Here is a 22,514-nt window from a genome sequence, read left to right as displayed (position 1 = left end):
TGATAGCCGGGAGGTTACTGCAGGGGTCGTAGAGCGTAGGGTAGATCAGTAGTAAGCTGTGGATAGTGTGGCATGGGAGGTGGAAGGGTGGCGAGAGGGCAGTGGTAAGAGGAGTTTTGGATGCCTGGAGGCCAGTGGCAAGAGGTGGCTGGAGCTCAATGGTAAGGGTAGATGTCATGGGTGTCTGGAGGCCAGTGGCACGAAGCGTGGGCGTCTGGAGGGCCAGTGGCACGAAGCGTGGGCGTCTGGAGGCCGGTGGCACGAAGCGTGAGTGTCCGGAGGCCAATAGCAGGAGACGTGGGTGCCAGGAGGAGGCGTGGGTGTCTGGAAGCCAGCGGCAGGAGGAGGCGTGGGTGTCTGGAAGCCAGCGGCAGGAGGAGGCGTGGGTGTCTGGAAGCCAGCGGCGGGAGGAGGCGTGGGTGACAGAAGGCCAGCGGCAGGAGGAGGCGTGGGTGACAGGAGGCCAGTGGGACGCGTTAAACGATCGATGTAAACACAGGTGATGCCGCTCATTGATCGACTACTACTACTGGCCAGGTTAATAACCTTGAGTCTTGTTGCCACCGTCACCATAGCAGTAACCACAACATTTAGCCTTACGAGTAGATTGGTACAAGCTTTGAGAATGACGGCTTCACGCTATACTCAGGTTATATGTGACCCAGTGGTCCTCAATGGATGCTTGCGGTGTTCATGTTCGCAGAAATGTTTGTACGCATAGAAAACGGGTTAATTTAAGAGACAGAGCGGAAGGATCATAACGCACAATTTGTTTGTGACGACAGTGAGAATGAAAGTGGAGGCAAGAACTAAGTCGTGTGGAGAGGATGGTATGTCGTCCTGTATAGAGGAGGAGCCCAGTCGGTTGTAGACAGAAGTTGCCCAAGATACTATCCTTACTTGGCCTTGGCGTGCTGAACTGGTGCCCGGAACCATCCTACACCATCGGGGGATAAAGGATAATACTAAGGCCGTAAAGCACTCTGACGGTGCATGTGGTTTATGCCTTGTAAGGCCAGACTTCGATCAGGACTTCAGTCTCTGGCTCGGGTCTTCATCTGGTGATATCAGCTGGTGTCTTTATCTCGTACCTTCAAACGTTAAAAGCCTTCCTTTCGCCATACGCGTTCTGTGTCCAGCAAAATAAGTCAGGGACGAAAACACTGAGATTGTGGGGGTGATGATGCACCACTTTATTGTCAAAAATAGGGCACGTTAGGCATTTGTTTTTTTCTTCGAGCTGTTGGTATATACGTTAACGGGCAATTTCGTACGAGAATGGGTCATTTTTTTCTGAGTATTGCATTCTAATAATAATGTCTAATAATTATCGTTGTTAGTGTCTAATAAGGTGACAAGACCACGCCATATTTGTCGCTTCTGGTACATCCCCCCCCCCCAAAAAAAAAAAAAAATCGTTTCGTCCTGTAGGAAAACAGCGAAAGAGATGAGAATGGCGATACTCCTTATGGACGATGCATGTCAGACACTAACACACCAGTCATGAAATTGACATTTTCAGACCAGTCACCGTAGCCGAAAATATGTCCATTTTATTTGGGGTGGACAAATCCACCACTGACTGTCATCATTATCAAATGTGCACACCCAGTTAACGGTGGATGTCCAGCCCCTTTGTATCCTAGGATGAAATACCTCATGTCCAGAGTTGCCAACTGAAAACACGGCGCTAGATTCACTCCCGAAAAGCGCTAAACTTACTAAAATGACAGCGAAAACAATGCTCTTCGAATCATTTCTGTTCTTTGACGTGCTAGATTATTGATAATAGGTACGACTGACAGCTTTAACACTAAAACACTCATCAATATTCCAGATCTGCTAATTCCCAATTCGCAATCTCTTCGTCTTCGGTGTCCTGGGAAGTGGTCTATATGAGGATCCTAGCTGCTTTTGTGATGACTTGTATGGTTTCATTGACCCAGTGATTTTCAATACCTCCTTTGGCAGTTTATAATCATAACAACAGTTTCCATTTCTTCTTCGTCCATACTTGATGGTTATAGTATTGCATTTAAGCTTTTGATGCTCAGTCTATTTCGAAGCTTTGACTTCATGATGTTCGTATGACTAAAGATACGCTTTACCTCAGCGTTGGAGTGAGGCAATGTCAGCAAAGGCAAAGCCAACTTAGACAGGTCACTGAAAGGATTTTCTCCTGTTGCATCCCTGTACGAGGCTATTTCAGCCCAGAGTGCTAAAGTGCCAGTGTCCCTTTTCCACAATACATGATGAATCCTCGTCCGCTGGAACTCGATGCGTTTGAGAATATCTTCGTTATCAATAAACATCTTTGCTGACTCCAGTATTCCAGGCTTTATGGGCTGCAGGCATTCACTTGCACTCAGCGATGACGTTGACTGTATGTAACACTTGAACATTATCTGGTAAACGTTGACGAAGCTATTTCGCCAACTCCACCACAAAATGTATACATCGTCGAATATCCTTTCATCAGGAAACATACATTGTGCTATCATCTTTTCAAACTTGTTCCCCAAGTACGGATGTGGGTCTAAGTAGTTCTCTACTGAATCTCCTTCCTTTAATTTTCTGCCTGGGCCCTTAGTACTTATGGAATCAATAAGGTGAATAAGGTCACTTAGTAAATTGATTGGATCCTGTACCTCCGCTTCAAATTTCCCATTTACACGCTGAACTTCTCCAAGAATATACTTCAGGAATATCAGTAAGGCATAGTCACAAAACGTGTCATAGAGGACCTGAGCTGCGTAACACCGTTCACCATTTCTTGCCATTTCAAAGTGAGTCTTAAGTTCAACCCATTGCTGCAGTATTCTAACAACGGCTGATTTAATTGACAGCCATCGAGTCTGACTTAGCTATATTGATTTCAATGGAGCTCGACCATCATTGATCATATAATCAGATGAGGAACCTCTAACTTGAGTTTAGCATACACTCCACCGTTAACATCTGTCATCATGGAGGCATTGTCGGTGCCAGTTACAACAAGGTATTGTAATTCCAACCCATTAGTTTTCAAGGACTTCTTGATGGCACGACACATCCCATTAACATTACAATCAGTCAACTCAACAAGGTCTAAGAAAGTCACTACGATCTTCTTACTTTCAGAATAGAATCAGATTGCGATACCCAATAATTTCGTTACCGTAATGTCGTTATTCACATCAGTTAAGAAGCTAAACTCCTGATTGTCTATATTACTTTTTAAGTCACTTGTTATAATGTGAGGCAATCATCACATTGCACACAACTGCACTACGCTTCGATCTTTTTTTTTAATTTGAAATTCTTGCATCCTTTACTGTCTGCAAATCGTGCTCTGCACAGCTCACTGAGATGATCAAAAAAACGTAATGAACTATGTTTTGCAATGAATAGTGGTACATTTCCTTCAGTCTCCCGGGCGTCATCACTCACTTTTTTCATATGGAATTGTGGTTTGTCTTTGAGTACCGAATGGCTCCTCAGCTTTCCTGTGTTTAGCTGCTTTGCTGTGTCTTTCAGTATCATTAAGTTTGGCAGACAATGGAGAAATGGCAGTATTTGCAAAAACATTTTGTGTCATCCCCTTCTACTCTTCTTAACCACTTTTCATATTTGGGGTCTTTCAACCACTCTGCTTTAAAATGTTGAGTATATCTTTTATTCATTGTTGTGTTCGTTAAATGTAGTGGCTTACACACACACACAACGTTACTGTCCTTCATGGCCCATGGATAGTTCTGTCACCACCGCGAGTCCGACCGAACCTTAACCGGACAAGGAGCTTGAAGAGGGGGAGCCCACGAATACACCCGAACTGTACCTGTTCAAAAAATTTTCGTACATGTTCATCATATCGATGAAAATGAATTACGAGCAATATTTGTATAGATTCCCTTGTTAATTCCATAGGTTTCGATTAAACTTCCTAAATCACATTGACACATTTCAATTAATGACTGAATTTCCTTAAATGCTGAAATAGCACCAAGTTTGGCGCTGAAAAAGAAAAGCCGAAAAACGCGCTAAGTACGAAATTTAGGCATTAGATCAAGCGCCTAAACCGCCAAGTTGGCAACTCTGCGGTCATGCCATAGTCACTTGGCCAGACGTGGCTGATGGATCAGCTGCTGCATAGCAAATAAACGCTACCGGACTTCCATGAATTGAGTAGCGTTGACTCGGTGCGCAGGTCAGTGTTTGGGTACAGAAAGCAGCCAGGCAGGGATGGTGTCTTTCTTGGGATGGTTTATTGATCCGCGGATGGAGGTGTAGACCCTACTCAGAATAGGACAGGCAACTAAACATATCGATGAAAATCGCTGACCAAACGCATGAGGAAAAAGAAAAAGAAAAAAATAGGACTCCTTGCTTATCATGGCTTAGTCTTTGACCTGATATAAATGTCTGAGAAACTGTTATCAATAGTTCCAAAATGTTAAACGTAGTTGGTAGCTATTACACAGCCCAGGTTCTTATTATCTTTAATATCATCTGCAACGCAACAGGTTTCCTTGAGGAATCTTGATGGCACACAAGTAATCTTTTGATATTTCTTTCCTTTAATTAGAATATTGTTCTCGAGAATCCTTATTGAATATAAAATTTGTCTCTTAAAAGCGAAAAATAAAAATATTCACCATAAGGCCAATTAATGACAATGGATCCAGGTGTGGGTGAGCTGGTGTGGCTCCTCCATTATTCCAGCCGGATTCCAGCGGTCATGAATGGCGCCGACTCGCCAACCTTTGTGTGTGTGTGTGTGTGTGTGTCAACCAACATGTGGTATATAACTCTTACTGCACACCAAAGCTACCTGGACTAATTCTACCGTTCACCTCTTTATGTATAGAAAATAAAAGCTTTACGCAAGCGTTTGGCTGTTGTAAGTAGATGTCTATTGTTGCTCGCGTAATGGAGGTGAATTTCATATTCATTACGACCTTGAACTCGTATAAGCTTCGGCCAATCGTTATGTGTGGCAGCATGGCTGTATCCCTGGTAGTGTTTGGATTTTCTGGCAACACGAGTTAGGGACAGGTCATTGTCCGGCCTGGGATACACAACACCAACAATAGGCAAGGGACGTGTGGTGCGTTTTTCATTCTAACTTTGCCCCGATATTACTTCTCCTCGGAGTTCACAGCGATCCAGCCTCACGGTAGTAAGTATTGGCGTCTTAGGGACAGAATATCTAAGCGTACGTGTTTCGTATTAAGCCACAATATTTCTGGTGATGACATCGAACAGATATGATCGTATACAAGTTTCTCGGCATGGATTAGGCTCCGATTTACGTCACCAGAAAACATTTTAAAGAAAAGTTAGCCTCAGCGTTCTCACAGTGTGGATGGAGATCGGTAGCTGAAAACCCGACAAGTCTTCCCCACTTGTACTCCTGAAAAGCTTGTAGAATCATGTGTCCATCCAGCGTGTTTTAATATTATTGGACGCTCCTTTTCACAGTTAATACACAGAAGGATATCAACGTCTTGGAAAAACTATCTTTTTTGTTTGTTATTTCCATCAAGGGTGTGTTCTTCAAGTTGTTTATGGAGTCCAAACTTTGTTTTACTTGATATCCTCATTGTGACGATTTCTTACTCTTCCTAGGGTGAATGTTCAGTGCTGCATAATTAGTAATCTTATCCATGAACATGATATTCTCGACTTCATAGCAGGTTCAGGCCCTTACAGGTGCCCGTTATTCTTGCCCTTGCGGTGTGCTCGGCCCTGCGCAGGGCTGAGAGAACGACGGAATGACATTGTTCATTGATGTAACCATTCGCCCCTCATTTATATATTGCCAACATAACCCTCCTGCTGAAATATTTCGATCATAAGATATACTCATCATGGGACTCGTGTTAAATTAAACTTTTCAAGGCTTATTGGTCCTCCTGTGGTATGACATCCATTACGGCCACACTACCTCATATCTCATAGACCAAGTTTTGGGTTGGATAAATGACCATTTTCAAGTGCGTTTTGACAATTCAAGGGTGTAGTGATTTGTTACTCTCACCTTATAGATTCTTAGTAGATGAGAGAAACGTAATATCTAGATTAATGAAGAGAACGGGAAATGCAACGTAGGGTTGCATAGCAGCAGACGGGCGTCCCTCCAGCTGTTTACAATATGCGGGGTTGGTCAGTTTAGGCCAGCCACGCGCACCCGCTCACGCCGATTGTTGTGGGCGTTAGGCTTGCACCAGACCTACTCACGCTAGCATTATCATATTATTATTATTATTATTATTATTATTATTATTATTATTATTATTATTATTATTAATGGGCAGCGAAAGAACGCTTCAATATGAATAGGATCCGGCAGGAATCTGTTTATGAGAGATCTAGGAACAGACATCATCCCCAGCCTGTCGCCAGAGTCTTCGTTTTAGGAAAATATCGGAGGACGTCTGTTAGCAGATATTACAACGCCATACAAGTATTAGGATCAGGAAATAGTAAGGGGCTGGCGTATACATTAGGCCAGAACTAGAATATCCTTCTTATGTCTGATCACCGTACTTAAAGAGGCACAAAGAGCTAAGAGAAATGACAGAATTAGGAGAGCTGAACAATGAGGATATATTGCAGGATCTTAGGTTTGCTCATTATGAGAGAGAGAAGAGTAAGAGGTGACGACCACAACTTTCAAGTTTTTAAAACAGCCAAATGAACATAACATTAAGAAAAGTAAGAATTATATTAGAATAGATGTTAAGAACCTGTGAAGCATAGAGCTGTGAATGAACGGAGTAAATGAATGAGGAGAAAGTGAATGCAGAGAACACACACAAGTTTAGTATGAAGAGCGTTCAAGGGATGGGACGCCACGAGTGTATTGTACAAATAGGTAATCATAAATATTGTAAAAATCTGGGAGGTTAACGTTACTCCCATGTTGGCTTTGGCCGTGTTTGAGTTCGTAAAATCTAAAAACATCGGGCAGTTCAGAGTGCCCCAGCCGACGCAGGTGGCCATTTCGAAGTTAGCAACGTGAGGTTCATTAAACAACAAGATGTTGACATTGTTACAGAAATGTAGAGAATTTCTTCAAAGTCTGACAGTAACGCTTATCTAGCAGTCCCCCATGAAATGATAATGAAACAAAAGGATTTACTGAGGTTTTGTGCGTACTCACAGTATCTGGGGGTTGGTGGGATCACGAGAGCCGATCAGCACAGTGTAGCCCGCCTGGGCGATCTTGCCTGCAATGGCGCGGCCGTAGTCACCGCTGCCCAGCACTCCGATCACTTCCTCGCTTGGCTTATCCAGCTTGTTCTTCAGGGCCTCGTCGTAATGCTTCACTGATGATGTACCATGACTGGAAATTTCTTTCGACGGCGGATGAACTGACACGAGCTGGATTAAGTCCTGTGTGCTAATGGTGACGTCTGCTGGAGAATCCCGCCAAGGCGTGTAGGTCGCTCTGCCGGGCAGAGTGATTTCCTCCAGGTCCAGGCTGGATCCTGAGTTTCTCATAATTCCTTGATTTTGTCCTTCTGAACCATACTCTTTCCTATTTGTTCCATAGTCTCTGAACATTCTGAGAATATGTGGCAGATGATAGGCTTATTGTGATTTTCCCTTGAGTTGATGCCCAGCGAGAATCGACCTAACTTGATTTGAATATGGGTCCTTTCCTGTAGATGGAGAGAGATAAGGATTATTTGATTTGATTATCTCGTAACTGTGAGCATTTGGTGGTGTTAACCGAGTACAGATCTGTATCTAGTGCACCAATCGTTGATCGCTGACTAGTATACTTAATTATAGGCCATCATTAACTTTATATATATATATATATATATATATATATATATATATATATATATATATATATATATATACATATACATATATAATCCCCTATCCCTGGGGATAGGGGATTAAGAATACATCACACGTATTCCCTGCGTGTCGTAGAAGGCGACTAAAAGGGGAGGGAGCGGGAGGCTGGAAATCCTCCCCTCTTTTTTTTTTTTTTTTTTAATTTTCCAAAAGAAGGAACAGAGAGGGGCCAGGTGAGGATATTCCACAAAGGCCCAGTCCTCTGTTCTTAACGCTACCTCGCTAACGCGGGAAATGGCGAATAGTTAAAAAATATATATATATATATATATACGAATAAAGTGTATATGAACGCGCACCTTCATAGAACATACAAAGCTCCATCAGCCAGGTTCGAACCTGGGACCCCTTGTGCAAGAGGCAGGCATGCTAACCGCTAGTCTAAGGGACTGTATAATAGGAAACAACTATTCGAAATATTAAGCACTCGAATACCCTTCGTCTCACTATCAGCTGGCTATGTGTTCTGTTCGGAAACAACCGATAGACCCCGTTGCTCACCATAGTGAGACGAAGGGTATTCGAGTACTTAGTATTTCGAATAGTTGTTTCCTACTATACAGTCCCTTAGCCTAGCGGTTAGCATGTCTGCCTCTTGCACAAGGGGTCCCAGGTTCGATCATGGCTGATGGGGCTTTGTATATATGATATATATATATATATATATATATATATATATATATTGGAAAGGATCACAATTTTGCGCGTGATCAAGTATATTCCTGTGAGTCCAAGCTACGTCTTTTCGTTGTACATCAACCGACTCATTTCTCTCTTGTGTCTCCCCCGATGATGTTTATTACACGAAAGCGCACTTGGGAACTTTTCGTTTCATTTTCCCCGTGGACTCACAGGAATATATATATATATATATATATATATATATATATATATATATATATATATATATATATATATATATATATACTTAAAGATCTTTTTTCACTCATGATACTCAATTTTCCTTTCACTTTTTAAATCTTCTTCTCACATCCCGTTACTTGCCACCCTGGTTGTTACCAGAGAATAATAAAGACACCAGTTAACTGGCGCATCCTGAAATCACTCTATATTGGATTTCACTTTCTTTTCTTTTTCATCGGTTAAAATTTTCACCACCATCTTCCCGCGCTCCCATTTAACTAAGATTCTGGGGCATACCTTTCTTGGAGCGCTCGTCGTACGTTCGTGTTTTGGAGTGCCCGGTGTACGTTCGTCTTTTGGAGCGCCTGTCGTACGTTCCTCTTTTGGAGCGCCAGACGTACGTTCCTCTTGAAGCGCCCGGTGTCCGTTCCTTTTGAAGCGCCCGGTGTCCGTTCCTTTTGAAGCGCCCGGTGTCCGATCCTCCCTTGGAGCTCCTGGTGTACGTTCCTCAACGTGATCGCCTCGGACTGGATGGGTGGCCGCAGTAGCACGTTAGCTGGGTCACTGACGGCGGGAGCCAGGCAGCACCGCCACCCATGTCGGCGCGCCATCATCTGTTGCACCGGCCCACTCATTCCTGCTGCCGGCCTCTGCCGTGTTGCGGTTACCGCCAGTATCCTGTCCCGAGCCACCCTCACCTCCTGGCCCGGCCCACCCTCACCTCCTGGCCCGGCCCACCCTCACCTTTTGGCCAATCCTATCCTCACCTTGTCCAGCCCACCCTCACCTTATAGCCAATCCTATCCACACCTTGTCCAGCCCACCCTCACCTTATAGCAAATCCTATCCTCACCTTGTCCAGCCCACCCTCACCTTATAGCCAATCCCATCCTCTCCCTCTGGCCCAGTTTACCCTCGCTTTCTGGCCCAGCCCACCATCACCTTCTGGCCAAGGCCGCCCTCGCCCTCTGACCAAGCCCACCATCACTTGGCCTAGCCCACACTTGACTTCTGGCACCAGCCCACCCTCGTCTTGTGGCCCAGCTCATCCTCATCTTCTGGCCAAACCCACCTTCGCCTTCTGGCCCAGCCCACCATCACTTGGTGAAGCCCACACTTGCCTTCTGACCCAGCCAACCCTCGCATTCTGGCTCAGCCCACCATCACTTGGCCAAGCCCACACTTGCCTTCTGACCCAGCCCACCCTCACCTGACCCAGCCCACCATCACCTGCCCTGACCCACCCTTGCCTTTTGGCCAAGCCTACCTTTACCTTCTAGCCCTGCCCACCCTTAACCTCTGGTTCAGCCAACTCTCGTCTTCTGGCCCAGCCTACTCTTGCCATCTAGCCCAGCCCACCATCACCAGGACAAGCCCACCTTTGCCTTCTGGCCCAGCCCACCGTCACCTAGCCCAGCCCGCCCTTGACTTCTGGTTCAGCACACTCTCATCTCCTGGCCCATGCCACCCTTTCCATCTGCTCCAGCCCACCCTCTCCTGGCTCAGCCCACCTTCGCCCTCAGGCCCAGCCCACCCTTACTTTCAATCCCAGCTCATCTTCGCCGTCTTAACCATCCCACCCTCGCCTTCAGGCATTTCCCACCCTCGCCTTCAGGCATTTCCCACCATCGCTTTCGGGCCCAGCCCACCCTCGCCTTCAAGCCCATCCCAACCGTGCCTTTAGGCCCAGCTCCCCCTTCCCTTCTGGCCCACCCTACCCTCACCTTCAGGCAGATCTCCCATTGCATTCTGGCCCATCCCACCCTCGCCTTCGGCCCATTCCACTCTCGCTTTCTGGCCCATTCTACACTCACCTTCTGTCCCATCATACCCTCACCTTCAGGCCCATCCCACACTCGCCTTCAGACCCATCCCACGCTTGAGTTCAAGGCCATCCCATCCTCGTCTTCTGGCACAGTTCACCCTCGCCTTCAGGCCCATCCCACACTTGCCTACAAGCCCATCTTACCATAAATCAAAATTTTCCAGCAAGACCCATAGTGAGTTCACTGGGCTCCATCACATATGATTTGTCAAAGTTGTAAGTTTCTACATTAAGCCCATTAGTGGGTAAGATATCAAATTCTAAGATCATGAACAATGTAGATTTAGTTAAGAAGCTTAATGATATCAATGTTGATTTTGATTTCAAACTGGTTAGCCTTGATGTTTCATCTTTGTTCACAAATGTTCCACTTGACGACCTCTTAGAATATTTAGTTGATGTATTGAATAATATTCATTTACCTGCTTCAAAGTCTGTTTTTATTGAAGTGTTGTATATAAGAGACTGTTTATTTCAATCTGGTGGAGAATATTATGCTCAAAATTTGGTATGGCAATGGATAAGTCTCCTTCACCTGTATTAAGTAATCATTACATGGATATCTTTGAAACAAAGTTACTAAACCCTCTAAGGCAATTTGGTCTAGGCAAGTAGATGATGTTCTTTGGGTTTGGCCAACAAATGAAAATTTACAAACTTTTTTCCCTTTACTTAACATTTTAGTACCTTCCATCAACTTTACTGTAGAAATTGAAAATAATGGTATGTTACCATTTTTAGATTGCATGATCCACAGGCGAGGAAACAAGTTTAAGTTTAGCATATAGAGAAAACCTACCAATGTATGCTCATATATCCATTATTACTCATCTCAACATGACAAAGTAAAATTATCATCATTTCAATCTATGTTCCTTAGGGCATTACTTATTTGTAGTCCAGAGTTTATTGGTGATGATTTTAAGAAGATATATTCTATTGGATCGAAGGTAAAGTACCCTAGATATTTCATTGATAAATCCCTTAACTTGGAAAAAATATTTTATAGAGTTAAATCCAAACCTCCTCTTGACACCAAAAGCCTTTAAGTTCTCCCTTTTAGTTATGATTCTACTTTGCTTCCCATGTTGCTTAAATCTTATAATGTAAATCTTCCCTTCAGGAACAACAATACTATAAAGAATATCTTAAACAAGAACTCACCAGAAAGTTCTGCAGGATGCATCTATAGAGTACCATGTAAAATTTGCGATAAGTTTTACGTTGTGCAGACTGGTAAGGATCCTCCTGTTAGACTTAAGCAACAAAAGTATAATATAAGAACAGGTCAAGAATTAAGCGCCTTGTTTAATCATGTTAAGAATTATGATTTGACAGAGATGCTTTGTGGAAGGTGTTAAAAGTACATCGTGTGTAGCAAACCTCTTGTAAACAGAATGTAAGGCGTATGTGCACACAGATAAAAGTTGGTCTGCAGCGGGGGCATGTGATGTCATCATGGCCGTTTTTGTCTTGTTTACACATACGGTGGTGAGGGAGGTAAATACAAGGGTCTTGGAGAGAACGCCAGATGTGCAGTCGGCAGGGGCTGGGAAGCGAGTCAGTCGTTGTTTGCTGATGATTCGGTACTGTTGTCAAACTTAAGTGAGAAACTGCAAATTTTGGCTTCAGAGTCTGGGAGACTGTGTGAAAGGAGCATAAGAGTAAATTTGAGTAAAAACAAGGTTGTTAGGTATAGCAATGCACGGAGGTAGGTCAGTCGGGGTGTTAGTTTGAATGGAACTAGATTTTTGGAGGAAGTTCGGTGTTTTAGATACCTAGGAGTAAATGGAACCATGGAAGCAGAGGTGAATCATTAGGTGGATGAGGGGGCGAAGGTTAAGAGAGCATTGAGGAATGTGTGGAATAAAAGGTCCTTGTCTGTCAGGGTGCAAACGTGTTTGTTTGACGTCAGAGTAGTCTCAAAGATGTATGGATGCGAGGTATTAGCTATAGATGAGAATGTACGGAGAGGGTGGATGTGTTGGAAATGAAATGCTTGAGGACAATATGTAGTGTGAGGTGGTTTGATCGAGTTGGTAACCAAAGGGTAAGAGAGATGTGTGGTAATAAGAGAAGTGTGGTTGATTGAGCTAGAGAGGGTACCTTTCTCTCTCAACCTCTCTTCACTCATTCTATCCTTATGTGTCAGAAGTAGAGGGGACAAGGAGAAAGGAGATATCAAATTGGAGATGGAGGGATGGAGTGATACAAAATTGGAGAACTTGGGGCCTAAGTATGGACTTCTGTGGTGTAGTGGTTAGCGTTCCTGATAGTGCTGCATTCACAAGCCGCATAGGGTCGAGCGTATAGGTTCGAATTCTAGTTGCGGAAGTCGGTCCACAGTTAACCCAGCTGTTCATCCACCATTAGGTGATGGTCGATGAAATGGGTACCTGGTATATATATATATATATATATATATATATATATATATATATATATGAAAGCGGGGGGCTGGAAATCCTCCCCTCTCGTTTTTAGTTTTCCTAATGAAGGAACAGAGGACGGGGGCCAAGTGAGGATATTCCCTCAAAGGCTCAGTCCTCTGTTCTTAACGCTACCTTGCTAACGCGGGAAATGGCGAATAGTATGAAAAAAAATATATATTATATATATATATATATATATATATATATATATATATATATATATATATAGATAGATAGATAGATAGATAGATAGATAGAGAGAGAGAAAGAGAGAGAGAGAGAGAGAGAGAGAGAGAGAGAGAGAGAGAGAGAGAGAGAGAGAGAGAGAGAGAGAGAGAGAGAGAGAGAGAGAGAGCGTTAACGGGATAGCTTTGATTCGTGCCTCAGTTACCCCTGCCGTCGCAGCTAACATATAAATGTTTATGGAGGTAGGTGAGTGGCGTGCTCAAGAGAGAGTGAAGTGGAGCTATGTAGTTTACAGGGACAGACATGCTGTCACTGGACTGAACCAAGTCTCTGAAAACACGCCACTTCCTCTCTCAGTACTCTCCATTCAAATTTACGCCCGAACGAACCTGTTGCCTCTGTCTGCACTGCAAACCTAAAAACTTAAATGATTATTGTCCAGTCTTGCTCTCCTCTCACAAAATGCTTCACACAGCACACACACACACACACACACACACACATACACACACACACAAAGGTTAACAATGCAATACTGACAGACTCCCACATCTATTTCTAACAAATACATTAGCACTACTATTTACTATATACACGCACACAAATACTACCATTCTGAAACTCTTATAAAGTACCTTATATTTCTTTACTGTATATCATATGCCTTTTTCTAAATCAAATAAATCCTACATTCACTGTCTCCTTTTATCCCTATTAACTTCCTCCACACCCCACAACCCACTGGTTACTGTGTTATATATCTTTCGTCTGTAAATCCCCTTTTTGCCCTTTGCCTGCAAAAGGTTCACTAATCCATTAAAATAGACAAAGATGTATGTCATTTTTAGTATCATTTATATCACTAATGTTTTGTAAATCAGTTTTTCTGTAAATTTGTAAATCATGATTGCGTGGTTTTGTAAGAGTTACACAATACCAGAGAAAACAAATGAATATTCATGTATCATATCAGGATTCCACAACACCAAAGAAAAACAAATGAATGTTCATATGTTATATTAGGATTACACAATACCAAAGTAAAAGAAATGAATGCTCATTTATTATATTAGGGTTACACAATACCAAAGAAAAATTAATCAATGTTTATTATATTAAGGTTACACAATACCAAAGAAAAACACATGAATGTTCATTTATTATATTAGGGTAACACAATACCAAAGAAAACAAATGAATGTTCTTGTATTATATCAGGGTTTCACAACACCAAAGGAAAACAAATGATTTTCTTTATTTTATTTTGCTTTGTCGCTGTCTCCCGCGTTAGCGAGGTAGTGCAAGGAAACAGACGAAAGAATGGCCCAACCCACCCACATACACATGTATATACATACACGTCCACACACGCAAATATACATACCTATACATCTCAATGTACACATATTATATATATATACACACACACACACAGAATGTACATATATACACATGTACATAATTCATACTGTCTGCCTTTATTTATTCCCATCGCCACCTCGCCACACATGGAATAACAACCCCCTCCCCCCCTCATGTGTGCGAGGTAGCGCTAGGAAAAGACAACAAAGGCCACATTCGTTCACACTCAGTCTCTAGCTGTCATGCAATAATGCACCGAAACCACAGCTCCCTTTCCATATCCAGGCCCCACACAACTTTCCATGGTTTACCCCAGACGCTTCACATGGCCTGGTTCAATCCATTGACAGCACGTCGACCCCGGTATACCACATCGTTCCAATTCACTCTATTCCTTGCACGCCTTTCACCCTCCTGCATGTTCAGGCCCCGATCACTCAAAATCTTTTTCACTCCATCTTTCCACCTCCAATTTGGTCTCCCACTTCTCGTTCCCTCCACCTCCGACACTTATATCCTCTTGGTCAATCTTTCCTCACTCATTCTCTCCATGTGACCAAAAATAAATGAATGCTTATTCATTATATTTGACACCAGGAAGTACACAGAGCATCTCGAACAAGAGGTTGGCTGCTGTGAGGGCTGTTGTACCCTCAAAATCGTACGGAGGCGAGACCTGAAGGGAAGGAACGAGTAAAGATTTAACAGCAATATATCCTACGTGGGTCAGGTCTGCTGGACACATCAGTACTTTAGAAAATACCCTGGGAAGTGTCCCTTTCCCGAGGTGGAGGGAAATACACGTCTTACGACACTTGGGTGGGAACAACATATACTGTCTCACGACCCTTGGGTGTGAACAAATTTTCTTTTCTGATCTAATACAAGATATAATTCGATGGTGTTTGAGTGAGTGATAATGACTGTGACTTCTGATTTATTCACTGCAGGAATTAACCTGAAGATTCATTCTTAACTGGCGACGTAACCACACGAAAATGTTAGATCAAACTGATGGTGTCTACAGGCCTCAGTAGTCCTTTGTAGGGTTGGACTACAGCCATGGTTTATTCACTGGATCATCAGTAATGTCCGGACCAAAATGCCGTACCGTATTGTACTGTAAAGGAGTAAGATAAATGATGCTATGAAAATTCTTCGTAGTCCTCAAGCAGTTGTATTATGATCGAGCAGCACCTGCCGTGGTTGACCGAGATGTGTCAAAGGATTTCTTTTCTTTTCTTATGTCCTTACGAACCAGACAAACCGCTTTTACAACTTACACTTGTGGAAAGTAGCAACACTTTCACAACCTGCAACACATTGATACAAACTTCCTAACTTGCATGTGTCCTTCGCTCTTGCTATTTACCAGTCCTTTCTCTCTAACATTCAGCCATAGACAGTAAACCAGCCAACGATTATGATACAGCGTGCCTAATCAGGGGGGGCCCGATTGATCCTAAGTTGCCATTAACATTCCCTAAGTCAAATTGCAACCTCGTTTTTCATGCTTCCTCTCGAAGACACTTCCTGATACTCTCTTCGAGTTAACGCAAAAAGGAAAAAAAAAAAAAGGGGGCACACATGCATATTTTGTCTCCACATATCTAAAATAATCTAAGTAAAAGGGAAATAAATCTATGAATAATCGTAAAATTAAGGGAGGTAACATCTACTTACCTCCACCAAGTCACAACCAACCAAGTTGAGCCCTTTACAACCACGTACGATCTCCAGCGCTTGTACTGTGGTCAGTCCTCCTATCTCTGGAGTACCTGTTGTCATAACACCATCTTAATTTATTCAAGGAGATCAATTCGAGAAGATAATTAATGATAACAAACAGATAACCTTGTGCTATATGATTATATAATGATAAACAGATAACTATATATTATATGATTATATACTTACACCTGCCATACATAGTAAGCTAAGCTATCTGGTTGATATCATGATTATCTTTTACCTTATTTAGATGTAATGATAATTTTGATAATGATGTTCTAACACTTAGAAATTTAAGGAAGGCATCAATAAGTTGTTGCTCGTCTGAGGACATTTACAAGACTTGCATTTATAGATGAGAGTTAAAACTCCCGGAGGAGTCAATGTTATGCTTTCATCATTCATTTAGAAATGTACTTTAAAAAGATCTCAAAAATCCCACAGTCATGTATAGGTAAGGGAGAAAAAGAGGTATATTCATTTTGGAAACTTGCTGTGTGACGGAGGGTAACATGACATTGTGTTTAGCTCACTCACCTGTCCCAGGACAAAAGCCAGGATCGATGGCATCGATGTCAAATGATAAGTAAACAGGCTTGTCGCCCATCCAGGTCCTCACCTCCTCCATAAGTGGCTTGAGGGATGTATACCAACACTCCTCAGCTGTCACTACGCGGAAACCCTGTGTTTGGATATAGCAAGATCATCACCCATGGAACATTTCTAAGCACGTAATACATCTACATCAAGAACGACTCTTGAACTCCAGAGCTGCAAAAAAAAAAAAAAAAAAAAAAAGGCACCTGCAGAATCTCTTCTCTTTTTTCCAGACAGTTTGGATCCTAGACTACTGCAACACCCCCAAGGGTGTTGAAAAAAACAAAATGCAGTGTTGAATATTTCATGAAGAATTATGTATGTTGGTTTGGATGTAACACGAGTAAATCAGTCACCAACAGGAATGGTGGGGAAACTGCAGAAACACAGAATCAGTCATGAACAGGAAATGGGGAGAATGCATGAGCACAAAACAGGCAATGGGGTTGAGGATATAGGAACATAGAATCAGTCACCAACAGGAAATGGGGAGAATGAAATAACAAAGAACAGGGAATAGGGTTGAAAATACAGGAACACAGATTCAGCCACCAACAAGGAAATGGGAATGAGAATGCAGGGACAGAGAATCACTTAGCAAAAGGTAATGGCGGGGGAAAAAATACGGGAACACAGAGCAGGGAATAGGGCGAGAATTGCCGAACCAGTCACCAGCAGGCTTGGGGCAGAATACAGAAACAGAGAACAAGGACATGGAACCACACGCACACAGAAAGATTCGGCTGCCATCAGACGATGGACGAAAACGCAAGAAGGAAACCGACGCGATTACAAAGATTTTACATTTTCGTAAAAAACAGATACGTGCACGGGAAAAAGTAGCAATTATTCATGTGAATATATTAGTATTTCTTTATGCTAGCTGAAACGTCATGGGTAGCTGAGGCCCAGATCTAGGCCATCCCATCATTTTTTTTTTTTTTTTTGCTTTGTCGCTGTCTCCCGCGTTTGCGAGGTAGCGCAAGGAAACAGACGAAAGAAATGGCCCAACCCACCCCCATACACATGTATATACATACGTCCACACACGCAAATATACATACCTACACAGCTTTCCATGGTTTACCCCAGACGCTTCACATGCCCTGATTCAATCCACTGACAGCACGTCAACCCCGGTATACCACATCGATCCAATTCACTCTATTTTATATATATATATATATATATATATATATATATATATATATATATATATATATATATATATATTCCCTGGGGATAGGGAGAAAGAATACTTCCCACGTATTCCCTGCGTGTCGTAGAAGGCGACTAAAAGGGAAGGGAGCGGGGGGCTGGAAATCCTCCCCTCTCGTTTTTTTTTTTTTTTTAATTTTCCAAAAGAAGGAACAGAGAAGAGGTCCAGGTGAGGATATTCCCTCAAAGGCCCAGTCCTCTGTTCTTAACGCTACCTCGCTATCGCGGGAAATAGCGAATAGTATGAAAAAAAAAAAAAAAAAAAATATATATATATATATATATATATATATATATATATATATATATATATATATATATATATATATATATATATATATACTTTTGATTTTCTTTTTTGCGGAAGATGAAAGCCGGCAAGGTGGAGGGTTTGGATGGTATTGCAGTGGAATTTATTAAAAAAGGGGGTGACTGTATTGTTGACTGGTTGGTTGGTAAGGATATTCAATGTACGTATGGCTCATGGTGAAGTGCCTGAGGATTGGCGGAATGCATGCATAGTGTCGTTGTACAAAGGCAAAGGGAATAAAGGTGAGTGCTCAAATTACAGAGGTATAGGTTTGTTGAGTATTCCTTGGAAATTATATGGGAGGGTATTGATTGAGAAGGTGAAGGCATGTACAGAACATCAGATTGGGGAAGAGCAGTGTGGTTTCAGAAGTGGTAGAGGATGTGTGGATCAGGTGTTTGCTATGAAGAATGTATGTGAGAAATACTTAGAAAAACAAATGGATTTGTATGTAGCATATGATAGAGTTGATAAAGCTGCTCTGTGGAAGGTATTAAGAATATATGGCGTGGGAAGCAAGTTGCTGAAAGAAATGAAAAGTTTTTATCGAGGATGTAAGGCATGTGTACGAGTAGAAGAGAGGAAAGTGATTGGTTCTAAGTGAATGTCGGTTTGCGGCAGGGGTGCGTGATGCCTCCATGGTTGTTTAATTTGGTTCCAACAATGTTACATGGTTGCGAGGCATGGGCTATAAATAGGGTTATGCGGAGGAAGGTGGATGTATTGGAAATTAGATGTTTGAGGGCAATATGTGGTGTGAGGTGGTTTGATCGAGTGAAAGGGTAAGAGAGATGTGTGGTAATAAAAAAAGTGTGGTTGAGAGAGCAGAAGAGGTTGTATTGAAAGGGTTTGGTGTATTGAATTGGTTTGGCGAGTGAGGAAAGATTGACAAAGAGGATATATGTGTCAGAGGTGGAGGGAACGGGGAGAAGTGGGAGACCAAATTGGAGGTGGAAGGATGGAGTGAAAAAAATTGGGGGCAATCAGGGCCTGAAAATGCAGAAGGGTGAAAGGCGTGCAAAGAATAGAGTGAATTGGAGCGATGTGGTATACCGGGGTCGACGTGCTGTCAATGGATTGAGCCAGGGCATGTGAAGCGTCTTGGGTAAACCATGGAAAGCTTTGTGGGGCCTGGATGTGGGAAGGGAGCTGTGGTTTCGGTGCATTATACATGACAGGTAGAAACTGAGTGTGAAAGAATGTGGCCTTTGTTGTCTTTTCCTATCGCTAACTCGCGCGCGTACGGGGGTAAGAGGGCTGTCATTTCATGTGTGGCGGGGTGGCGACGGGAATGAATAAAGACAGCAAGTATGAATTATGTACATGCGTATATATGTATATGTCTGTGAATGTATGAATATGTATACGTTGTAATGTATAGGTATGTATATGTGCGTGTGTGAACGTGTACGGTGTATGTATATACATGTGTGTGTGGGTGGTTTGGGCCATTCTTTTACTCTCACCACTCTCTTCCCCCCAACATATCACTTAGGTGGGTGTGAAATAATTCTACCTCCGTATTCCCCGCGCGTATTAGATAACTGAGCGGGGCGGCACTGGGGGGCTGGAACTCCTCCTCTTTTTGTATTTCAATTTCTAGAAGAAAGAGCCGAGTAGAGAGTGCTTATCCTCCACGAAAGTGCCATTACCGACCATTATGATCATGACTTCCAGCCCTGCCATTCCTTAGCATCTTGGTAGATCATGAGACACATGACTGCTGTTAACAATCGTCAATGGTAGTTCTGTCTCCCATCATCTTACCTGATTGAGCTGCCATGTATGTCCTTCTTCTGAGTGCTGGGTACCACGAAGTCCAATTTGGATGGTAGCGTGAGGGTCAATGAGACCCTCCTCCAGTGCCAGTCTGAAGGGCGCGCCATGGTAGATTTTTGCTCCGAGCATAGAGCCACTAACATCAGAGTGGGCATCAACGTGCACCAGTCCCACTGGACCTCTCTTGGCCTGACCAAGTGGAAAACATCAGACGTTTGTGATCATAATGTGATTATGATACATGCCACTGAGGCACTTATTTAAGCTTAAGCTAAAGATGAAAGAATCGTCAGTATTCCGTTGTAGAATAATGATACTACAATGTATAATACTACAAGGTATTAGGAATAACACGACAATGTAGAATTACGACTACTACTACTACTACTACTACTACTACTACACACACACACACACACACACACACACACACACACACACACACAAATTCTCATTCTGACCCACATCAACATCCTCATCCTCATAAACATACCCATTGCCGTAAACCAAACTCCTCATCTTGACCCACACCTCCACCCTCACTCTCACACGTATACCCACCACAGTACACCTGCTCCCTCACCCTCACACGTATACCCACCACAGTACACCTGCACCCTCACCCTCACATGTATACTCACTACAGAACACCTCCACCCTCACCCTCACACGTATACCCACTACAGTACACCTCCACCCTCACCTTCACACGTATACCCACCACAGTACACCTGCTCCCTCACCCTCACACGTATACCCACCACAGTACACCTGCACCCTCATCCTCACATGTATACTCACTACAGTACACATACACCCTCACCCTCACACGTATACCCACTACAGTACACCTACACCCTCGCCCTCACACGTATACCAACTACATTACACCTACATTTTCCCCCTCACACGTATACCCACTACAGTACACCTACACCCTCGCCCTCACACGTATACCAACTACATTACACCTACACCCTCACCCTAACACGTATACCCACTACAGTACACCTACACCCTCACCCTCACACGTATACCCACTACAGTACACCTGCTCCCTCACCCTCACACGTATACCCACTACAGTACACCTACACCCTCACTCTCACACGTATACCCACTACAGTACACCTACACCCTCACCCTCACACGTATACCCACTACAGTACACCTACACCCTCACCCTCACACGTATACCCACTACAGTACACCTTCACCCTCACCCTCACACGTATACCCACTACAGTACACGAACACCTTCACACTCACACGTATACCCACTACAGTACACCTACATCCTCCCCCTCACACGTATACCCACAACAGTACACCTACACCCTCACTCTCACACGTATACTCACTACAGTACACCTACACCCTCACCCTCACACGTATACCCTCCGCAGTACACCTACACCCTCACCCTCGTACGTATACACACCACAGTACACCTGTACCCTCACACACGTATACCCACCACAGTACACCTACACCCTCACCCTCACACGTATACCCACCACAGTACACCTACACCCTCACCCTCACACGTATACCCACCACCTTGGCTGTATGTGCTGACCTTGATGGCCTGCAGGATTGGGTATGTTATGGTGTGATCTCCTCCCATTGTGAGAGGAATACAGCTGTTGGCGATCAGCTCAGCATACCCCTCCCGGATATGCTGGCACGCCTCGGGCAAGCTGAAAGTAAGCAATATGCATTGCTTTTCCAATAATGCAATACACTATGCTTTTGGTAATAAGAATAATGGGTATTTAGCATTTTCTAATGACACAGATGATCCACTGTCCATCAGGACTGAAGCATGTTGTTCATGATTACGAAACAATGAAGTGCTCGTGCCAGAGAGAGAGAGAGAGAGAGAGAGAGAGAGAGAGAGAGAGAGAGAGAGAGAGAGAGAGAGAGAGAGAGAGAGAGAGAGAGAGAGAGAGAGAGATGTGGCTAGACTTACTTGTATGTATTGAACGAGATGTCACCCACATCAGCTATGTTAAGACTACGATACGGTGCAGCGCCCGTCGTGGTGTTACAAGGTCTGAGCAGGACGGACTCGCACCGTATCTGGCGTGGCCCCAGACGGGTGCCGCTCCTGTTCGACGTACCCACGTCCAGGGGCACCCCCACAAAGCAGACGTCCAGACCTGAGACATTGATTGTGGGTCCAGACCTGAGACATTGATTGTGGGTCCAGACCTGAGACATTGATTGTGGGTCCAGACCTAAGACATTGATTGTGGGTTCAGACCTAAGACATTGGTTGTGGGTTCAGACCTGAGACATTGATTGTGGGTTCAGACCTGAGACATTGATTGTGGGTTCAGACCTGAGACATTGA

At 43.5% G+C, this 22,514-nt stretch overlaps 2 protein-coding genes across 6 annotated transcripts in view; both read right to left on the bottom strand.

Annotated features, from left to right (window-relative positions):
- The window catches only part of LOC139750950 (metalloreductase STEAP4-like), a 51,434-nt gene extending 41,209 nt beyond the window's left edge, over positions 1-10,225 (bottom strand). Inside the window, exons 1-2 of the mRNA XM_071665876.1 lie at positions 9,016-10,225; positions 7,145-7,646 (exon numbers count right to left, since the gene is read on the bottom strand). Of these exons, the coding sequence (XP_071521977.1) occupies positions 7,145-7,548 (404 nt within the window). The 5' untranslated portion in view covers positions 7,549-7,646; positions 9,016-10,225. The remainder of the gene's footprint in view (positions 1-7,144; positions 7,647-9,015) is intronic.
- Positions 10,226-14,253: 4,028 nt separating this feature from the next.
- Positions 14,254-22,514, bottom strand: part of LOC139750949 (guanidinobutyrase-like) — a 30,315-nt gene continuing 22,054 nt past the window's right edge. For all 5 annotated transcript variants that reach the window (XM_071665870.1, XM_071665874.1, XM_071665873.1 and 2 more), the window contains 6 exons: positions 22,131-22,320; positions 21,738-21,858; positions 20,147-20,347; positions 16,792-16,936; positions 16,207-16,301; positions 14,254-15,199 (listed from right to left, as the gene is read on the bottom strand). In XM_071665870.1, coding sequence (XP_071521971.1) covers positions 15,098-15,199; positions 16,207-16,301; positions 16,792-16,936; positions 20,147-20,347; positions 21,738-21,858; positions 22,131-22,320 — 854 coding nt within the window. In that variant the 3' untranslated portion in view covers positions 14,254-15,097. The remainder of the gene's footprint in view (positions 15,200-16,206; positions 16,302-16,791; positions 16,937-20,146; positions 20,348-21,737; positions 21,859-22,130; positions 22,321-22,514) is intronic.

This window comes from Panulirus ornatus, chromosome 10 (assembly GCF_036320965.1).
Source record: "Panulirus ornatus isolate Po-2019 chromosome 10, ASM3632096v1, whole genome shotgun sequence".
Taxonomy (NCBI): domain Eukaryota; kingdom Metazoa; phylum Arthropoda; class Malacostraca; order Decapoda; family Palinuridae; genus Panulirus; species Panulirus ornatus.
Note: the sequence above shows the minus strand (reverse complement) of the source record. Positions and strands in the feature narration are given on the sequence as shown.